The 23,889-nt window shown below is 35.5% G+C and overlaps 1 protein-coding gene across 1 annotated transcript; it reads left to right on the forward strand.

The window, feature by feature from the left end:
* Positions 1 to 7,995: 7,995 nt before the first annotated feature.
* On the forward strand, positions 7,996 to 18,267 carry LOC102808006 (uncharacterized). Its single transcript, XM_006815341.2, has 8 exons — positions 7,996 to 8,058; positions 12,998 to 13,193; positions 13,328 to 13,473; positions 13,839 to 13,960; positions 15,248 to 15,433; positions 15,616 to 15,733; positions 16,144 to 16,321; positions 16,769 to 18,267. Exons 1-8 carry the CDS (start codon positions 8,032 to 8,034, stop codon positions 16,939 to 16,941), a joined length of 1,146 nt encoding a protein of 381 aa, XP_006815404.2. The 5' UTR covers positions 7,996 to 8,031; the 3' UTR covers positions 16,942 to 18,267.
* Positions 18,268 to 23,889: the final 5,622 nt, after the last annotated feature.

Below are 23,889 nucleotides of genomic sequence, written 5' to 3' on the forward strand. Positions count from 1 at the left end.
ACTACCACCCTTTAAACCTCTGGTCATGGGCCCGGCAAATAAGTGCGTACGAATAAATAAAATGAATACTAATAAAGCACGCACACTACATCACACTATGCCACATGTTCACACCACTCCAACCGCATTACCCTCGCCAGTGTATTGTTTGTTGAAAAACTTGCGAAATTGGAAGAACTTGGAATGCATCATGATACAGGTAGAGATTTGCTAGGTTTTAATTCACACATGTTGCCCACTCCAGTCAAAAGAACGCGGATTATTCCAGCGTTGCGAGTCGCGCAATCCAATGTATTCTACGTTCGAATTCTAGAACTAGAATCATCGTTTGCATGTTTTCGTTTGTTCCTGTTCCCTTCTGCACGTTTACAATCGCTTGCTTTTCTCTCTAGTAAAAAATTGTTAGACATAAACACAACATGAGAGCGTATATGGGTCGTTGTCTCAGTACGGTAGCTCTAGCTCGTCGCCGTGATAATTTCAAGCCTTACACGTGTCGAGCATTCCATACGTCAAGGACTACCGGACACCAAGAAGATGGCTATCAACTCAGAACCGTCAGTCCAGCTACAATACAGGTAATAACACCGAATTTATAAAGTATGGCCACAGTTTTGCTATGATAAAGCCCAGACAACTATAAATTCTATAGTAGTCTGAGGATAAAAGTGAATGTGATATAGGCCAGTGTTGAAAATGCAATATGGACAAAACATATTTTTTAATAATGTGTTCGATACATCATACTGTAAACTAAACAGGACTGTGATTTATCATAAACTAAAAATGCTCGCGGGACACACAGCAGTATTCATTAGATGAAGAAAATAGAATTATTACTACGCATGCGCAGTGACTTTTATTGTACGTATCAAAACACTCGGCGCACATGCGCATTAGATAATTTCATTATTACATAGAACGAATACTCAGATGTGTGATACAAGAACAGGGTTTTCACTCATGATGAATCATAGTCTAATATATACATCCCCATACAGTGTCAAAAATATTAAAACTTCATGTTCTTGTTAACATTGCATTTTTGAAATCATCGAAGTAGTAAATATAGTAGACAAAAAATTGAACTACTTGTATTCAAAATAGTTAAACAAAGTTAGGACAAATATTTTCACATGTGATTGATATTTTTAGTGGGTTTTTAATGACGAAATATGTTTCACTGCAGTATATGGTAATCGCTAAAATATGTTTTATGCATATTATTTGATAGTTTTTTCCAGAAAGCAAATACAAATATCCTCATACTGCTGATTTTTTTTTTTAGAAATGTTGACACATAATTGGCCAAAAAAGTGCATTTGTCAAAAGGCACTAGTATCATTCTACTTTAACTGAAACGTAGATGATTTTTTTGGGGGGTATCATTTTTACGTTGATGCTAAAGTGTATATTGCAACGGTAAATGTATTATTGGTTTAATCCGTAGGTTTTTGCAGACCCTGAACTAACTGGTATAGTAAGAAGAACTAAATCCGACGTCAAAGAACTGGACATAAGCATGGAGCGCTTAGCAGACAACCTCTCGGACTGTGAATATAAACTGATGGTGGTAACAAACAACCAAGACGAAATGAAGAAGTCTGTCGACAAATTCCAACAGTCATTCCAGAGCAACAGCAACACTCTGACATTCCTTGAAAGTGAGCACGAAAAACTCTACGAAAAGATGGCGAGTCTTGCAAGACACACTGAAAGCAATAGTACAAACAGTGAGAAGGCTCGGTGCGATGCGGCTGATGTACAACGAAATGTGAAAATCATTCTCTCCAGCATGGAAAGCTTGCAGTCGACCAGTCTCACATTGAAGTCAGAGTTGGTGAATTTAAAGTCTCAGATAGTGGACATTAATTTAAAGTTGAGGGAATTGAAAATCGGGAACGTTGGTGGCGCTAGTAAATAAGTGCGATTTGCTTTGTCCTTTAATTTATAACCATGTAAAATATCAAGACGCCAAAATCAAGTTGATCACGTGACATATCATGATAAAAAATAAACATCTCACAGAATTAAGAATCCAACTGTTCATTTACGGGTTGTATAATACTGTAAAATACTTAATTTAGCTGGAATTAATTTTCGCTGAAAACACTTATTAAAGGGGCACCTTCCAGTTAAGCCTAATCTCACAATAATTTTACTTTTTGGATTAAAATAACAATGGATAACAAAAGATAGATTAACATTGTCAACAACATAAACAATAGTGTCCCATGATTCTTTGGTGCAATCCTTGGGATTGAGCGGTTCCCCTTTCAGCATTTTGTATGGAATTTATTTTCACTGATTTTTGACGAGTTGAATGTGAAACATAAGAAAAAAGATATATTCGTTGGATTTTATTTTCACTGAAACATTTCATCAGCGAAAATAGCGAAAATTAATTCTATGCCAAAATAAAGTATTCCACAGTAGAATGTGACGAACATGAGATCGTGGGATAAAGTGCAGCGAGCGCCGAATGCAATATGGCAAGATTGATTGAAGTTATATGCGTTATTTGCATAAATGAATAATTCATACAAAAAATTGAAAATTTTCCAACATTTCAATCAGATGTAACAAACAAAGACATTACAAGACACTTACTACATATATATATGATTGCGAGCAAAAACAATCACAACATTTATTTAAGATTAGCCGGTATTATCTGTTATTAGTCGTTGCTGTAAATTGAGCTATTGACTAACACAAACAAATAGGAAGCAATAAGAAAGTCTGTGGTCAAATGCCAGTATCCATTACTAATACCGGTATTTTTAAAACATCGATGTATAATGAACACCGCGGCCTCAGTGATAGAGAGACTGTACCCTGACGCATGCTATGGGTTTATGTTTGGTTAAAATAATGGTTAAAGCGCGGTAGTCGTCGCGCTGCGCATGCGCGAGATATATGGGTCTCATATAAACAAAGATGGCGACTTTGAATGTTGCGCAGATCAACGAGTACGAACTGAGACGTTTCCAAGCTTTAATTAGGTGATTTTTCATGTTACTCGAAGGTATCATTTGCGGTAATCAGTGCAAGTCGCGCCCAGGTCAAACCTCATACTTGTGATTTCTATTTGAAGAGCGTATTGGATTGTGGGAAAATCTATGTTTATCAACACAAATGTCGCACATGCGCAGCGCGACGACTACCGTGCTTTAATTTGGAGTAAGCTTTGAAATAACTGAAGAAGACTTGCCAGAAAGCTTGACAAAACAAATCTTTGGCGCGATCACGCTATTCACTGATAGAGGGCGCGATTACACGTTGGCGCTGTCCGCGATTCCGGGCCTTCTCGGGAGCCGGGATCGAAGCAACGTCACAAGACGTTCCACGTTGCTGAGACGCGCACCACTGTACCAAGTATTTAGTCTGGTTCCCTGCCCCATTTCAACGCTGAGGGCGGTTTTTTTTTTTCTTTGAACCCTCAGCGGTGAAAACTTGGGCAGGGAATCAGACTACCAAGTATTTTTACGAGCTCTGCGCGCTGTTGAGGAACGCGGAACGCAGAGCCTGTGAAAATTCGAGAAAACAACAGGAACTCAGCTTTGAAGTAATCCTGAACAATCTAATTTATATATGTTACACACGCAGGGGTAATCTTGTTACACTGTTCAGGGGAATCTCAACAACCATCCCAAAGTACCGTTTTCTGAGAGTTTTCGGCCTTTGTTTTCACCGTGACGATTGCCATGCGGTGAAAATGCCCGGATGTCCGCCCTCGAAAATTCTCTACTTTGGGATGGTTGCTACACATGTGGCTACACGAAGTCTTGCCATTTTCTCGAAGCCAAGGCTGAAATGTTATTCTTACTTATTTTAAAGGTGACACATATATACCAAAAGAAACACATATTTTGTTTAATTTGCCAGTTTATCGGTTATTTCTCTATTTATTTTAATTTATTTATCATAAGTGTTTTCTGGTGATTGATAAATGTATTTAATCCCATTTTAATACAAGAAGTCGCATATTTGTGATTATTTGAAATTCGGGGCTGTGAAAGTTTTTGAAATAATTTTCATAAGTAAATATAATTATGACAAACAATCTGTAATATTGAGAAATAAGGTGTCGCTCAGCCGTAATAATGCTAAATATCCGTATCCTTTAAATACTAGTAAATGCATTTATTTTGCAGTACATGCACATTGTGGTTTTTAGAGGATGGCCATTTGAAATCGAGGGGGCTGCATGACGGGTAATGCAAGCTGAGTTTATGAGAATCTCTTCGACAGGTCCAAAGTACATTGTATTGTGAGAATTTTTGTGTGATTTTTTTTTCTGTTTTATTATGAAACGCATGACCATCGGTGCGTGCAGGCTTATTGGCGATCCGCTCCGCTAGGATTGCCCTTATAATCACTTTTGTCGTTTTGTGTGTGTGTGTGTGTGTGTGTCTGTGTGTGTACATTTCCAGTGTTCCAGTGTTCACGTATTATTTCTTCTGTGATTTTTTTGGCTTGGCCAATTTCGTTCAAACTTGGCAGGTAGGTCACACCTTAACCCTAGTTATAAGGAAAAATCTGGAAAAATTTTTTGGCCCACCGTTGCCATAGCAACAGCCAAAAAACTGATTTTTGGATAGCTTCGCGCCAAATGTATCTCCTCCTACAAATTTGGGATAAAATACTTCAAACATAGCTCATTCTACTCAGCTTGAGTGTGGGCACAAAGTTACCATTTGAATTTTTGATATCTGTTTTCATTACCGAGAAATTTGACCCCAAAGTTGGGGTAACTTTTCACCAGCAACGGCTCGGCTGGTTTTGTTCATACTTCACAGGTAGGTCGTGCCGTCACTAATTGGAAAAAAATCCTGGCCCACCACTGCCATTGCAACATCCAAAAACTGATTTTTGAATACTTTCGCCCCAAATGTATTACCTCCTACCAGTTTTGTACACAGTCAGCTGGCATCGGTGTCGCTGGGTGTATATGATAAAGGGAAGTTGTGCAACCAAATTTGCCGAGTTCGCAGTTTTTCGCCAATAACAAAATAACTAAGGCAACAACTCACGGTTTTTCAGCATTTTTGTAATAAAGACATTATTCTCTATCAATAATCCGCCCAAAACAGGAACATTTCTACTAATTCTTGTGTTTTTTCGACGTTTTTCGAAAAACCTGCGATTAGGCTGTGAAAGTAGAACATTCCGGAGGGGGCGAAATGGAAGAGCCATATTTAACGCGTAAAAATAGAACGCGTATTTTGACGTCTATGCGGTCGTCGCCAAAGAGCCCCGCGTCCATCGCCTGGCAATGCTCTTCCGTTTCACCAGTTGCGTTTTTTTGACTAAAATTTGGGCAGTACTGTCAGTCACGAAAATTGATGAATAAATTAATACACATAAAATATGAATCACGGGCTAATTCAATGGTCACCGAACACTCCACTGTGGCAAGATAGTAGCGTACTGTATATTTGACCCAGATTTGACAAGCGTGGTACAGTTTTTTGCGCGTGTCCGTAATAACGCGCACAAAGGATTGTGGGGCAGAGTCCTTTATTTGCTGGCATTCTTGACTTTTGACTGCAGTTTTTTTTTATATTTTAGAGTAAATGCTTTTGATATGCTCTTAGGTTTCTTAATATCCGTCTGAAATTCTGGACTGTGGTCATATTTTTCGATTAGGAGTCGTATATTTAAATAACTCACCGTGACTAATGTTTTGCATTATGAAGTATATTATTATGAAGGTCAACACACTGTACTTTAGGTAAATATTTACCATCTCGTTATTTCATTATTTCGCTTTCCAGCATTTACAGGAAACGCTTCATTCTAGAAAATGCTATCGCAAAACGGTTGGAAATAATAAGTGTAATAGCAGAATACGTCCTAGCACAGTCACTCGACTAGGAGAGTGATTGTGGTCCTAGTAATAAACTAAGTGACTTCTAAAGACTGAATGGTGTTTGCGAACTTCGTATTAGTTATAAACCGACGTTAGCTTCACGTTTATGTCACACCATGGAAACAGCCAAAAACATGGTGCTTGTTTTTGAGCGGAGCGGATCGCCAACCAGCCTACCGGCTTGTTATATACGTTTTGTCACATGTTAAAATATTTATTTTTAAATATTATTATGTACATTGTTCAATAAAAGGCGTTTTACCGGGAGAGGGCGCTAAACACAGAAGAATTTGCTAAAATTAGTATGTTATGTGATGGTATTTTGATCAACAATGAAAATGGCAAAAAGCGGCCTATTTCATGTACGATGAGAACAAAACTATTCTGTTTAAAACAGAATGATAATTGCAAATATCACGAAATATTGCCCGCGACATTCACTAATAATTTATTTTACAATTGGATGTTACCTGATCATCCGCTAACGACATACAGCACTGTGCGCACGACAGCGGCTGATCTGCACTGGCTCGGAAGATGAATTCTGATTGGCTAAAAAAACAAAAAAACTTGTGGCGTTGAATGCACGTTCATTGTCAGTATTGTTATGCAAATTCAAACTAGCCCCACGACAGCTGTTACCATAACTGGGTTATTCTTCGAACTATAGAAAATGGAAAAAATATTAAGTATGGATTTTAATTTCAGTCCAAGGATATTTCGACGGTAATTTAAAATCATGTTTTAATTCTTATAAAGGATGACGTAACTGAAACCTCCCCTAAATCTGAACCTCGCAAAACAACACAATAATAGGGGTAGACACGTCGAATTATTGGTAATAAGGACAAGGTTAAATCAATTTTACTCTTGGTTTAATTTAGACCAGCACTTCAATGTTTCTTGGCGTTTCAAAACACACGTTCCCCAACATTTCCTGACTGGTGAGAAGTCCATATTGCGTTCAATGTAATTTAAATTTCCTGGTCCTATAACAAACATGTTGCTTTATCGCTAATAAAATGCATGCCTATCTACTTTGGCTTAGGCATTGCTCGTCACGTGGGTGAATAATTACGTCGCCACAAACCGTAGGTGAATGATGACGTCACCACAAACCGTAGGTGAATGATGACGTCACCACAAACTTCACACAAAATGATTACGTCGCCACAAACTTCACACAAAATGATTACGTCGCCACAAATTTCACACAAAATATGTTGACAAAATCATCATGATTTATTTTTTTCACAAACTTTACCAACATAATTTTATTTCCGCATTTATGATAGATGCTGCATCACCAACGGAGAAACTATGTTCATTCCGTCCAAAATTAACATATAATTACATACAAATTAGTAAAATTGTGTGAGATGTATCATCGACACTTTGGAGTACAATTACAATTCAGAGAGCTGCTTTCGTTGTTTTAATAGTAAGTCAGAAAGTGTACCTGGACGATGCCAGGTCCAGATGATCATAACTGACCCGTTTCCCATAACAGTGCTTTCTGGTGTTAACACCACGATAATTTAGATCAATCCAGTTGGTTAAACCACTGGTATTTACTGATGCAATAATATATAATATTCATACAACGTAATATTTTTAATATTCACTCACTATGCATCGGAATGTATGGAGATTATAGCGCCTTATTCATTCATAATACGTTCAATATCGCGCATGTATCACTATATATCACGATGTGGACTCTGGCAAGGAACTTGGTTATCCTGACAACATGCATTGTAGTCATAATTTGCACTTGTAAATCGCAAACCACGTCAGGAGAGATAGTACCAGTCAATGTTCGGAAGGTCACCTGCTAAACAATATAATTTAAATCAGTACATTGTCTAAAAACAATAGGGTGACGTGAGCGAGCGAAACCAAGAAAGTGATGTATAGTTGTTCATGTTTGGTATTTTGAATGTTGTGTTTCTCTGCGAAGAATTTTGCTTCTTAATAAATACGATTGGTGGTATGCTGTCGAGGTTGATGCATAAACAATACCGTAGTATTATTTTGTTTAACAGCTGTGCACCCGAGCTGTTTCACGAGTATTCTATTGTTCTCTCGTCACTGGCTTCAGCTCTGTCACCGTCATCAGTTTTGTTTGCACGAAGAATCATTTCATAAAAGTCGACATGGTCCGTAGTCTCACGATGAAGGAGGTAAGTGTGCCTACAATCAATTCGACTATTGGTATTTTTTTTTACTTTACTTTCAACCCTGTCCGTGTTTGGTATTTTTAAATAGCATAACATAATATTTATAATAGCAACACTGATTTGTGTGTGTAATCAAACGGATTGACGCCACGTACGACCGTTATACAAGAATGTTGTTCACGTGATCTCCGTTCAACTGTGATTTCCTGGATGATAATAACCACCAACAGCGACGAGCTCATCCCGTATTAAACGCGATGTTATGGGTTTGGTCAATTGTATTGCCGATGAACCCAGGTTAGAAATTTGTTTTTTATATTGCCTCGTCGTGAATACCATTTAATATACATTTGCAGTGCATGGAAATGTGGTTAATAATTGTAAGAAGAGAAACCATTAGACAATATAGCGGCCATTTTTTTTAATTACAAAAACATTCTTCGCAGTGAGTATTCGCAATAAATGGCTCTAAGGCACGATATGAGATTGTCTCAACTGCGCGTAAATAATTAGAAAACATCGTTCATTGGGAATACTCTCCGAATGAATAGAGACTCTGAATAGTTGGTAGTTTGGAATTTACAAGCATCTTAGACTGGCAAAATACTTCGCCTCGCTTGCATGGAAAAAAATGGTAAACACCTTCTAATAAATAAATAGCTCAAACCCATTTTGTTAAATGTAGCAGACAACTATAATATCTATTTCTTGTTCTGAGTTACCCAGAGAAAAATGTTTCATACAATCGACGCTAGATGACACTATCTGTCACATTAACCACATTCTCTGGACATTGATAATTTGGTGATCTCCATCAATAAAAACACACGTGTAATTGACATTCGACAATGGCGCCGACAATTGACAGCACACATGATTCAGAGAAATTGCTTTATATCGAAGACAAATTGCCATCCACTCGATGATCCTCGTCATCAGCCACGGATTCAAACAGATCAATGAACCCATGATCCACTACATCCATTCCTCAAATTTCGACAGATAAATCCTAGCAACATTTGACATAACTAGACTTGTTCATTTATGTCATTTAATTTCAATCAGTGTAAGAGTCGAGTGAACCTCCTGGTAGTGCCAGTCCCATTGAATTGTCAGCCATGTAGACCTTTCGCCATCTGTTACAGAGGTTATAATTTTATAATAATAATAGTCACTTTATTCGCAAATTGCGATTATATAGCAACAGGTCGAAATAAATGCTCCCATGCAGGCATTGTCACGTATCATGGAGGTAAGATAACATAACCCATTACTTGTATATAGCAGTAGGGAAAATTGAAAAGATCAAATATGGGCGAGAATATGTAATTTTAGTATTGTTGTATTATACTGTACATGTATATTTACACATACATTGGACTGTGATTTATCATGAAAAAATGATACAATGTAATTTTCTTAATGCGCACTGGGTGTTTTGGTACGTACAATAAAAACACTGCACATGAGTATTAGTGGTTTTTATTTTGCATCTAACGAATGCTGTTGTGTTCCTGCAAACGCAGCATTTTAAGTATATGATAAATCATCAGCCGATTTTCTTTAAACCGACTTCAACAATATTAGAAATGTATGTTAGACATTGATCACATGACTATATCGCAATATCACGATACGCGATATTTCCAAGATGGCGGACTTGCTTGAAATCGAATTAATAATATATAGCGAGAAAGTCTTGCATCTTCATACACCAAGAGATTGGATCGGAAAAATGAATAATTAAATTGTAATATATTAATATAAAATCATTTTTTTTTTATAAATCTCCATAGAAACGAATAACACTTCTGTACATGTATATGTATTACATTGATAGATTGTGATATATAGAGTTTGAAGTTATATAAATACAATAAAAAGCAATCAACAAATTAAGGGAATTTCTAAGACTTTAGTTCACAGAATCACATAACAATATTTTATGGGTCGGACGCTTTGACAACAATCCACCATGTAAAAGTAAAAAAAAAATAGAAAACATGTTAAAGACATCGTTCCTTTCAATATTGCTGCCATAATGTGGTGGTGTACTAAAGTTTCTTTTGGACCCGAATGCATTGGGCTTAATATTCCATTGTCTTATTGGATCTTTATCAGGTTTTTAAGAATAATATGTACAAAATAAAATTTTGTGAAATACAACAACATTGGTCAGATTATACACTGTCGTTCCATGATTTATATAACCTTCCATGGCGCTTGAAGAATAATCTGGTGGAATCCAACACTTTCACTATTTTTTCACACTGATTTTTCTTTTAAAATCAGATCAGACAAAGGCCTCTTATTGGATTATTTATCCGACATCATTATTTGCCGTCCGACATCATTATTTGCCGTTACCAGATTAATTAAAACTATGTATTCATGGCATGACCTAATATGCGACATTAGTCCGATGGTGCCAGTGTTCAGTAGTAATTTTCATTCATTAGTGTCGCTTAATTAGTTATTTGAAATATACAGTGCATTATACATTTAATCACTAGTACCAAGCCTTAAGCGTCATACATTACTTTCTTACCCAATAGTGTTTCATTTTATCTTTTGTCATTGGAATCGCAGGTTATACAGCAATAGTAATCACGTTTACTTTCAGTGGTTTATCACGAATAAATAAAAAAAACTAAGAATACTAAACACGGTGGAACAGAGAAGACATTTTGGAATGTTAGTCATCCATGAACCAAATCGTTTGAGGCATCACGATGCTAATGGTTCAAGTTGTTGTTTGAAGTATAACTGTTGGAGTAAACTACACCACACAAAACGAAGGCTGTTGTTTTAACAATTTTGATAAAGCCCGGCAGTCTACTTATGAATCTCGTGTATTTTACACCAGTTGTAAACGTCGCATGAAGCCTATGTCGAACACGGCGCGGTAAGGCGACTGTTATGCAATTCTCACAAGGTTCGTATACCAACGTTCCAACGCAATTTGTTTACCAATCTGTTCCAAATGACAACGTGTATATGTTGATAAAACAATATCTTAATATAATCAGCGAAAACTTGATAAATCTGTAAATATTTTAAGGAATAAATTACATTCTTGTAAATCCTAAATTCGTTTGAAATGCCATGATTGTTTTTATGATTCCTGCTTTGAACCCAAATAACCAGAATCACCACATAATATTTTATAGTAACAAACTGGAATGAAAGTGAACAACCAAAAAGCAACAATAGATCAAATACAACTAATTAAACATCGCCGACTGTCTGTTCCGATGGGTTCTTTGTCTAATTAACATACGCATACATAGGACTATTTTTAAGACTATTTGTACACTTTCACATATGAGTGAACTCAATAATTTCTGACCCTGGTGAAGTGGATATTTTGCCATTCTGATATACTGTGGTTTGTGGTAAGATGCTAATTCACACTGTGATGACCAGTTCATAGGCTTCATTACCAGCTTACAAGGGTTATTATTTTATAATTGCCGTCTTTTTGCGTCTGTATAGTGGCATATTACCAATACAATAAGCACGTTTCAGATCTCCGCTTATTTTGTATTCTTTTAATTCGTGAATTGACCCGCTAAGCGTATATTCAACGTGACAATGCATAGCACAACGATGAATGATTACGTCAGCTGTGATGCTAGTGTTCATTGGTGCTTTTATTTCAAAGGACTGGTGACCTGCGGTTCTCGGTAATGTCAATTTGATATTTCTGAATAGGCTGTTGCTAAGATACTTACAGTAAATAAAATGATTGAAATATTTTGTTTTTATTGTTTTCATCCATTATTGTGAGTGTTCCTTTTATATGAGTAGCCACAACATGACACAAACCTTGTTTACGCACAGGGAGCCCAGGAACTATGATCAACTGTACGCATTCCCTATGAGCGCGCGGGGGAGGGGGTAATCGGCTGGCCATGGTATCTAGTGTAAGAAATAGACGAGGGACGAAGGCTCCAGCCAGCTCATATTTTTTAAACAGGAAAAAACAGACGAACAGAATGAAAAATAAAATCTATAAAAAATACCAGGTTGAATAATATTAGTTGCTCTTTCAAATTTCACCAAAGCCTTGCCTATATTTTACCTATATCTGCAGAATAAATCAAGAAAACTACACAAATTGACTCCATTTACGAATAATTAACGGTTTGCCCGAACGTTTTTACAGGAAATAAAATGAATGTTCCATTTACAGTAAAAAATGTTTGTTTTTTCATTTTACAGATAAAGCAAATTCCTAATTATATTTTACATAATATATTGATAATTTGTGTTTAAGAATCAAAAGTGAAAATTGCATACGAATTACGACATTTACTGTGGAAAATGTGTTATACGCTTACCAAACAAAATAACATCTTTGTACAAACTACGGACGAATAAAATAGCTGATTGCATTTTTACTGACACCTTGCCCATTTACGTCTTTTATTTGTTTAAATTACATTATAATTATGAAAATATAAACAATTCATTACAGCTTTCGTAAATAGCCCTTGCCGACCATTTTGAAACGTGTAGACAAACCGAAAACTTAACGATAAGTGCCAACTGTACTTAAATGAACGTATACTCTATATTCTCGCATGAAATTGAATTCGAGACACTCAATGATACTGTCAAATTCAGGTCCATCCTGGGTAGTAATGATAAACACCTAACAACTGGTCTACATACAGGCCGCTTTCATGATTAGAAATAAACAATTTCCAGAGTCAATCACCTAACAGTTCTTATTTTCATTTATAAAACCTTATTAACTTTGAACATAAAAGGAGATGTCACACCTTCTTTACGGTGGAAATTTAATTTAATTTAATTTAATTTTATTTTATTTTATTTTATTTTATTTTATTTTATTTTATTTTATTTTATTTTATTTTATTTTATTTTATTTTTTTATTTTATTTTAATGCCTTGAAATGTGTGTTGTCTATTACAGCTGAGCTACCGACCACGTGCTATGCTATGTAGATATTTCATAACCTCAGTTTACATCATATTTATGTTTGTAATGATTTCGTGGTTGGTATCCTACACACCCGGTAATGTCATCAATGCAATGCGAAAGATGGGTTGGGATTCAGACGTTGATTATATCCATGTTGTTACAGCCACCGATTCGAACTTTTTTCCAGGTATAGTATTTTGATTTAACGAATACAATAAATTTAAAGTGGAAATAAAAACAGTTTTTAAAAAAATTGTTCGTTGCAAAATTTTAACGGAACGGAATGGATTAACTCTACAAGGTGTGGTAAATTTCCTATAGGTGTAGCTGCTCTGGTTAATTCGTTGCGCATTTCAACTCACGTGCCGGAAAGAATCAAAATTCATGTACTCGTCTGTGGAGATGAATATGACGTCACAGGTTTGCGTGAATATCTCGAATGTCACGGAATCAAAGAGTCACATCTGGTAAGTATGAGCGAGAAGCTGAAAGGGCGTCATTATGTATGCAAATTGTGACGTGAAACGATTTTTTTTTAATTCGCTGACATAGTTGACAATACGTGTATCTACTCTACTTACGTAAAGTCCCGTCACTGGGTTAAAAATCTCGGGCAATTTAGTTCCCTTAAAATTTTCGTTTTCAACAACACACTTCTTTGATATTACTACAAACATGTATACTTACAAATTTGTCCACTCATTGACGTGTCAACAAAGTAAAAGGCGCTTAGACGCTCATTAATTAGTGCAATACACACCTCGCCTCGGCCTCGTGATCCCCTCGTTATTAATTTTTGATATGTAACCAGTGTGCATCTACTTTATTTCAGTTAGAATTAGTTCGTTTTGATACTAACTTTTTAGACGAAGATCTTATATCATCATGGGAAGGCATGTTTGTCGCTAAGCGACTTAGAAGCAGTTGTAACTACGCCAGAAGCTACCTGTACAGGTAAACACAACCCCATTACTGTTCTCTTCATACTCCGCATAATGAGGCATACTAATATCGGCACATCAGTTGCAACGCGCGTTATTGTGTTGAGGGCGCATTATTCCCGATACCAAAGCGAGGCTTAATTGCCATGTCCAGGGCTGCCACTTAACTGCACGTGATAACCCTCTCTGTTCATGTTCAACAACTGTACAGCAACATTGCACACGACGACGAAGTTGGTGTTACCACCTGTATCTAATCCACTTTATCTAATATATATGAGCGTTGTTCGTCGTATACCGCGTTCGAAATGTATTCTAACAATGTGTTTTACAAGCTTTCGTTTTTATGGAGGAAAAACAATATTTTTACCAAGTAAAATCATATTTATTAAAGTTATTTTTATTACATGGGTTGCTGAACACACTACATATTTTGTAATTTAATTGAGTCATAATTCAAGACAAAAATCAGTAATTATTAAAAATATTATTCGGGTATACATATGAATACTTTTTAATGGAACATATTTCTGAATTCACTTGTCAAAATCATTTTTTTCGGGGTTTTTGGCCAAAAAACGAATGAATTGCACAATGTCGAAAACGGAAAGTCTTTATCGTCGTACATTATATTCCTTGCACCGTGTGGGGCACATATCGAACACATTGCGGCGGCGCATTTTAATTTATCTCCCAATATTGCATTAAACGACAGAAACTCAAGGACGTTTATAAAAGTTCGAATTCTAATTGACCAAACCAGAACGGGAAATAGTATTGTGATATCATCGTGAGTTGTAATTAATATTAATAACTTTGTTCAACATCATCTAAATCATCTTATCACCCACAGTGCTTGAAGGACGACAGTCGTCGCGCCACGCATGCGCGAGATATATGGGTCTCATATAAACAAAGATGTCGACTTTGACTGTTGCGCAGACTGCTGACTGTTGCGAGTACAAACTGAGACGTTACCAAGCTTTAATTGGGTATTTTTAGGTGATTGGAAGGTATCGAAGGAATCACCGGCGGTAATCAGTGCAAGTCGCGCCCAGGTCAAACCTCATACTTTCATTAGAAGAGCCACGACTGCCGCCCTTTAAATGGCGCTGGTGACGCGTCCTTTTTGATATTGCGACCCATAGCGACGTATACAACGCGTGTAAAATACATTGTCTTTGAGTCAGTCACTATTAGGCATTTGAATTTGAATGGAGCTCTGATTTTATCCACATTTTACGTTTGTGAACTGTCGTTCACTGTACGATTTAACGTAATTATATTTTTTTTATATTAGGTCATTTCCTGATTTGAAGAAAGTTATTTATTTGGATTCTGACATTGTTGCTAAGCAACCGATAGAGTCGTTATGGAGGTTAGCATCTCAATTGAACGGCGTGCCATTACTTGCTGTGGATAACAATAGGACATATATCGATGATAAAGTTGATGTTGATACTGTGTCAAAATTATATTTCAAAAGGTTAGTTCGAAGTACTTAGTGGTTGTACGTGGCCTTTGCAAAACCATGTTCTCTTTGTGGCATAGATTTGGTATAGATTCATTTAATTACTTGCAATGACAAATTTAATAGACAAAAATAAACGGAAGTTTTCAAAATAATTATCCAATTTATTCTTTTTCGCTTACTCATAAATATTCTAGGTACGGTCGCCATTTTGACCCAACACTGACTGTGTTTAATGGAGGTGTATTGGTCATGGATTTGGATTTTTTCAGAAAATATCACTTAATCGATGAAGTTGAGTTCTGGATTGATCAGGTATGATTCTCGTTTTATTTTATTTTAGGTTCATTAAAGTTTAATGATATTATTATTGCTTAGTGCTATCATATGCAAGAAAATAATGAAGTAAACAACATTTTTTGACGGAGATAAACGTGTTTTTGTTTCCCCTAATTATGATGTGAACACGAGACTGTGGAGGAATAGCAAAACACGCACCTTTCAATTATGACAAATTCTAATATTTTTAACAATGTGTCGGGGACACATAATTTCAAATATAGGGAGGCCACAAACCTATTTGTTTGATGACTAATTGCACCTGTTGTAAAATATCGAGATGTCAATTCTGTACAACTAGTAGTTCCACTTTGAAGCATGTGTGGACAAATATTAAGCACATATTTGACATAGGATTAATAGTTGTACTATATTATTTTCATCAGTACGATCAGTCGCCAGTTAGATTATGGAGATTTGACTGCCAATCTATCTTTCATATTATTTACCACGAGTTTTGGGGAAAACTCAACCATAAATGGAACTGCAAAGGGCTCGGACGTGACATGGGACGTGAGCAGGATTTAATAGACAGCGGTGCTTTGTTACATTGGTCGGCAGCAAGTAAGTAGTCCTTGTCCAATATCTAAGTGGTTTCGTGTTCAGTGTTTGGAATCAGCTGTCGCCCAGTCAATATTAGGTTTGCCGTTGTTTTCGAAACAGTATAGCCCATAGCGTTAACTGGTGTTTTATTTTTGAGTTGCACAGACGTTTAACGCAGACGTCAATGAATTTTATTTTACTGTAATTACTTACTAATCAATATATTAAAAAAATGCATTATTGGTCATATTGTAGTGAAACACTTTATTAGACTAAGAAAATGGCCGCCGAGATCTCGAGAACGAGAAGATCACGAAAACCTCTCAAATGAAAGTCGAGTAAACATTACTAATACCTTACTAGTATGTCTCAAATTACTAAACAATGGCGAGAAATCAGAGATTTCGAAAAACAAGTATAACTCATTTTGTGGATAGTTTTTTATTGTTTTTATTTATTTCTCCGTAGATAAACCATGGAATGGAGAAGGCCCATATGTCGAATTATGGAAACAGTACAAGCCGGCAGAATGCTCATTACATGGACAGTGTCATCATAATCCAAATGCTACCATATATGGATATTATAATTGTAAATGTGATACAATGTATTACGGTACCTATTGTCAACATAAGAGATAGGACCCTTTAGTAATGTGGAGAGTGGCATTGTGATCCAATGCATTGTGGTCAATATGGAATACAGGGCTCTTCAGCAGTTTGGGTGATATCAGTAATGCGAGTGCCACATAGAAATATGCAAATTTGTTTGTGCAATTGCCAGGAATGTATTCTGCTATATCTTCGGGACTGTGACAGATGTGTCAAGAAAAATGCTGTCAAAACCGATGACTCTAACATTCTCGAACAGTTCTCGCGATAAGTGATGCGGATATATAAATATGGGAATTAGTATTCCTAATGTTATAGTATTAGAAACATCACAGGTAAAATAAACTGCGTAAGATTGTCCTGACTGCATTATGCAAATATTAATAAATTAGACAAATTGACAGACACATTACGTCAACTATGACGTCATGTCTACTGTAAATTTACACTTGCTTGTTACCTGTAACAAAAATAATATTTTATTTACAAGTATTTAGCGACGATATTACTAAATGCTAGAAGCATTGACTACAAATTTTAACTTGTTGATGAAACGCTTAAATAATTTCAATTACTTTATGATGCTATGTGAGGCTTTCTTGTCACGTGGTTGTTACACCAACAACATAGTCAAAAGATGGGAACTTACCATCGTATTGACTTGTTCGAACGTTCGGTAAAGGACTCGGATAATTCAATGGGGGCAGCAGGTGTTGACTGTTCGGTCATTCGCAATCAACTTGAACGTTTTATTTGCAAAGGCAACATTCCAAACAGTTGAATGGTGGTGACATTACATGTTATAATGACGTCACTACAGTAATTGACACGTGATCATGCAATCTGAATAATATAACTATGAGCTCAAATACATATATTGTAATTGACTGTTTTTCAATAAATTTAGTTTTGGCATTCGAATACACGGCTTCAAATGGTTATAATACTAGTATTGTTCCCCTGTTTGTTTTCAAATTGCATGTTGATGTGCACACTGGATCATAATTCGACAATGAACGACGTCAATGGTGTCACGTGTTTCGAATTAACAGTACGTACCAGTAAAGAGTACTATGTTGCGCCAGACTGAACCAACGAACACAAATTCAAAAACTTGATCACCTTGATCACATTACCTCTTCAATATACGTCATCCAAGGAAAATGAGCTGCATACTATGTTGCTGTATTGTTCTGAAAACTGGAATGGGGTGTGAAATAAATCAAAAAACCTGTTTGTACTTCAATCTGTATGACGCATTAAAAATGGGGTGGGGAATATTCTTGATATGTTAATACAAATCTTTATGAGTTATTAAATAATTTCTGCTGCAATAAAATGTATACAATACTCTTATATACTTGTTTTTTACTCATTGATCACTCTTAGTGTTTCTGGTCACGTGTATTGTTAAACCAAATCACTTTGGTCGTTAATTCGTTTTACTAACTAAACTAAAAATGAATTTTATTAACACAAAGACGATTGATATCTTGTGTACTGGTATAAAATTTCTTTTTGGATGTACATATTTAGGGACCCGAAATAACTTTGAAACTATATGTGCTTAATAATCACTTTGAAACTATATGTGCTTAATAATCACCATTTTTTTTTCATTTAAAAACATTGTCGTTCATCGATGTATCAATCCTGAATGCAAATAGTGTTAAATATAATTCCTCAATATTTCATCATTTGATACAAGTGATGTATCGCCGGAAGCTTATATAAATCCGCACAGCAGGCGCGGATTGATCCTAATCTGGCGGTAATCATGATTGAGACGGGACATATCCATTATATTTATTTTGCTAATGTCATTGAGAGGTTATAGTTTTCTAGTAATTTCATTTGTCAATGTATTTAATATTTCGGTTGTTAGATATAACATATTTAGTTTAGCATAAGACCTGTAATATGTTAAGTTGTAATGAACTTACGTATGGTTTGAATAGAATTAAAAAAATAATTAAGGTAGAAGACTACTCATAATTTCTGAGAAAGCTTGTCATAAATCGCATGGCAATATTATTGTTTATTATAGCTCTATGGCACAATTAAGATAAGCATTTATTCGTGTGTTACAACAACGTTTTTTGAGAAACTTGTCAATATTTTCTAAAAATTGCTATTTTTAAAACAACTCCATAGAACACAATGTTGAAGACGAAATGCATTTTTGACACTTTTTACAACTCAGATTTTTGAAATAATTCAGAACAACAAAAAGTATCCCATCAGTCACAAGATCACCAGGCTGCGATTTATATGGAATGATATTTCTGCCATAAGAACCTATGATATAAGTGTTATGATACCGACAAAATGGCCACTGACAACTAAAATACTACCATCATTTTCTCAAAAAATAGGCTGATGACCCCAACTTTTTTTAGTCAATATATTTATATTGCCTCCAGTACAATTTATTGTCAAAATGACCAGATTTTCATGTACTAAATATAGTTGCATTCAGGAGATAATGCATTGACAGACAGTACTATTTCTTAGTATTCACTTACTGACTCTAATTCTCCCAATTCTTTACCTTAACGTACACTCGGGAATTGAGTCCTAAGCAACGATGACAACGCATGCTAAAAACGCAAAAGTCGTGATTTTTTTTCAACTGACGTGGGCGGTCAGGCACTGGCAGAGTTTCGTGCAGATTTTCGATTCATGTGTATAGAAGTGACGACGTGCCTTTGTCGACGCAACACAGATAAACGTCGTGATTTGTCAATGCGTTCTATTTAACGATCACATGGTTGTTCAGTTTAGAACCCCCCCCCCCCCAACAAAGCCGGGCGATGCAACTTTCTGGAGCGCAACGCTATGTTACGCGGTATGTGCCAATAGAGGCGCGATCTCACATTGGCGATGTGCTAGCGTTGTCAGTATGGCGACAATTACCGTTACTAAACTATTGAACATTTCTCGTAAACTGCTCGGACGAAAACGATTTTTTAATGTATGGATCAATGCAAAATCGAACTGTAATTAATTATTAGGGCTAAAGTACGTATCTACCTTAATATGGATCAGCGATGCCTTCTTTCTCAGCAAAAGTCACACGCGTTTTATCTAAAGTCTATATTAGACATTATTGCTAAAATTCAGTATAGTGAAAACAAAATGTAAGCCAAAATCGTTTTAAAATATCTCTGATCAAGTGATACTGTGAAGACAATTGTTCAGAGCACCAGAAGTTAGATGAGAATGTCAATGTAATGCCATCCTTTTGAATTCGGATAACGTCTACCAGCTGATGATAAAATTGATATCAAGCCGAACTCTCGTGGTAGTTATTGCTTACTCGCAGTCCTTCCCAGTGATTTAATTTTCACTTTAAAACTCCGCGTCATAGTGATACCAACGGTTGCAACAGGAGTATAGTGACAAATGGATGTGTAAATGTGAAGTATGTGGAAAGTTTTTATCATTTAAAAATGAATCGGTAATTGGGAACAGCGTTAATGTATCCTGGTTCTACAGAGACTAAACAATACACAAACGGATTGCATTAACCATGGCACAACTGAATCACATAGGGATTTCTGCTGTGGTCGCCATCTGCGTTGCTCTAATAATCAGCCACTACAACTGTTACAGTCAAAAAACAAGCTTATTACTCAAGTATTACCAGTAGTTAGCCAATCAAAAAACTGCGTACCCCAAGGAGATTTCCTATGAGCTAGCGTGGACAATACAGTATAATCAGATGCTTCGTTCACTCCAGCAGCACAATGAAAACAGTCTCACAGGTGAGTGTGGTCGGTATATGTGTAATTACAGACATAAGTACGATAAACTGATTATTATGTATTTAATCGAATACATCGCAGTAAAGCCACAGTTTTGTACATTTGAAGTGAGTAACCTTATTGCTAGATGTATTACTTTTACGACAGGGTAGCTAAAATAATCACAGTATATGATATTAAGTTCTTCAAACCATACTATTTATTTTAAACTTTTAAAAAAATTCTAATCACAGTGAGTACTTTCTCGCAAACAGAACCAATGCATATACACTAACAATGTTACGAACACGAACAATGATATTAATATTATGGTTAAAAAGCATTACATGAATAATTAATACTTAATGTCTGATAACAGTCTATGTACTTAAGTTTGTTTGAGAAATCAAGCTGTTACCATACTCAAATACATGTATAGCAATGTTTTAATCACCACCGCGAAATGTATCCTTTAGTGATTAAATGATTTAGTGATCTTTTAGTGATTAACTAAGACAATGACGATAATATGACAAGAGATAAAATTGATTATTCATGAAGCATATTATATTATGTACATATTTGTTCTAAATCTACATGTTTTTAATATATGATATTACACACGTGTGTTGACGTCATGTAGGTCGATCACACAAATAACAAGGCTTTCAAATTAATATTGCATAAAAGCATTATATTTGTATACTATGTTTTTGTAGTTTTCTTAGCAAATGAATCTCAGTAATATCAATGGCTGACTAGTTTGCATGTTTAACACCTGTAAAATATAAACCTGTAAATTATAATCATATTTGATTTTCATTTCGATAACATTTTTGGACAAAAACGGTTAATACAATTAATTCAGTGTGCCACGTTCACTGACCACACAGAAAAATGTTGATAACTCAGCTATAATGTTTGTTTTTTCTGGGAATGTAACAGCGGAATTTGACTTAAATATTAATATATGACTTAACATACACCATGTACGCAAGTAGCTCTTGCTAATCTCACTGCAATTCTAAGCGGATTAAAATTAGCATTATAAATTCAGATTTTTTCCAGGAATTGCACGAGTTGAAGTACAATGCAAACAACATAATGTAAATATTGCTAAGTTATTATGGTTCTAAATGCATCAAAGAGAGGTAATTTTCGAGTTAAATCACAGTAAACAAAATATTCTCTAAAAAACGTGACTCACTACTTGTTATAAAAATATGGTTAATAAAAAATAGTTCTTGGTACGCTGATGCCAGATTAGTATAGCAATATATAATTTTTCATTCACTGCGAGATCCCGCGTTATGCGTGAAATCGAACGTAAAAACGGGACTGACAACGGCCATAGCGTCGTAGTGGCTGCAAAATCGCGTTGGATTGGACAAAGTATTTTAATGGCAAATTTGAGGAAAGGGTGTTTCATTGCCAAACTCTCCATCTGGGAGATCAGCATTTTGATATTGAACTAAGAAAGAAAATGAATTACATGAAAATCTAAATCGAGCTCGCAAAACGAAAAAACACCAATTACATACGAGTTGACATGAATTTATTTCTGACCTACCACAGGAACCTGTCAGAAGCGCAAACATCATCACTCAATAACTGGTGCTAGGACGTTTTTACATAAATGTATCAAAGAAAGCTTAGAAAGAACTTCCAAGTGTTGAAGGTATTGAGGACATGTAGTACAACTAAGGAATGCTGTATTTACTATATCAGAAACACATCTTCAATACATATGAAGGACCAACTGGCGTTTATTGCATGAAAAATCATTGAGATGTCTTTATTTTGACCATAGACGTGTCTTTATCATTTATATTCACAGTAAACGCGTGTGTTTTTAATAGAGCATATACAGCATTTTAAAATACAACTGCAAGAAATGACCAGGGTAGTTCCAAGTAGTTATGATTTAACAATTATAAATATTTAATGAAATAATGACTCTATATCATGACTTGATATTTTGGTAATATATCTTGTCAGACAATAAAATTATAACACCATTTGCATGTTCCTATCTGCAACAGTATTACAGTTATGTATATACAGGTCACATGACCATATATAGTCATTTGATACATTATTCATATAATATTGTCACGTCATATAACATTCATTATAGCACTGGTTGCATGTCAATATCTACACCAGTGTTTAGTACATTACAATTAGAAGGACACATAAAACTATTTATGCTAAGTAGGTAATCAATATGCATGGATTTCAACCTGAAGTAATCAGATATTTTGATTATCCATTAGCACCTATGTACATAGTTTCATTAAAACTTGATGAGTAGTTATCTGTACTGAAGCACCTATAAATCCATGTTCTTCGCGCCATAGTGTATCAGCTAATTTGCATTATTCTATAATATATTAACCACCTTTGTTGTATTCATTAATTTATCTGTGAAGCATCTATAATTGATCTACATTTATGTACCAACTCACATTGAATCTGATGAGTGGTTAGGTGGTGGAAAAGCTAAATATTTGCTAGATAATATGCAAATTAGGTCATTAAAATGCATGTGTTTCAACCTCAAACTAATCAAGCCCGCACATTATCTATGTATCAAACACCTAGTATGAAGTTGTGTTGACATATGTTGAATGGTTCCTAAGAAAAGAGTGAGAAGGCTTAAAATTGCTAATTAAAATGTAAATTATGTCAATAATATGCACGAGAGTTCAACCAAAAACTAATCAGGTCTCTGCATCTACGTACCAAGTTTCATTGAAATATGTTGAATAGTACATGAGAAACAAATACAAAAGCTTAATTAATAAGCAAATCAGGTAACTAATACGCATGGATTTCAAACAAAACTAATCACTTCTGAGTATTATCCCAGAGCATCCGTGTACAAAGTTTCAATAAAATCTAATATTTGGGTTTAGAGACATTAGTGGAAAAAGATGCACTTACCGAAATCATTTGCAAATGCTTCTCACACGGGAGTCAAAATGATGTTGTGCACACATTTGTTCATTAATAATGAAATAAAAACATTTTCCTTTACACTGAAAACATGATACATACGCAATAATATAGCAACATATAGCTGTCACGCAGCGCGGGTTCATATTTCGTTATATACGTAGCATGGGACCCACGGCGCAGCGTGACGCTCTGATACTTCAAATGAGCAGCATTTAGTTACAAGAGTTAAAGTATTTTGAAACATTATCGTATTGCAGACTGTATACAGGTG

Source organism: Saccoglossus kowalevskii, chromosome 19 (genome assembly GCF_978046115.1).
Source record: "Saccoglossus kowalevskii chromosome 19, keSacKowa6.1, whole genome shotgun sequence".
In the NCBI taxonomy this organism is placed as follows: domain Eukaryota; kingdom Metazoa; phylum Hemichordata; class Enteropneusta; family Harrimaniidae; genus Saccoglossus; species Saccoglossus kowalevskii.

What these genes read in the sequence shown, in the direction of transcription:
- LOC102808006 (XM_006815341.2), top strand. Translation starts at nt 8,032, where the DNA reads ATGGTCCGTAGTCTCACGATGAAGGAG. An exon ending in GTAGTCTCACGATGAAGGAG is followed by an intron (nt 8,059 to 12,997) that starts GTAAGTGTGCCT and finishes TGTCTATTACAG; the next exon opens with CTGAGCTACCGACCACGTGC. An exon ending in GCCAGAAGCTACCTGTACAG is followed by an intron (nt 13,961 to 15,247) that starts GTAAACACAACC and finishes TTTTTATATTAG; the next exon opens with GTCATTTCCTGATTTGAAGA.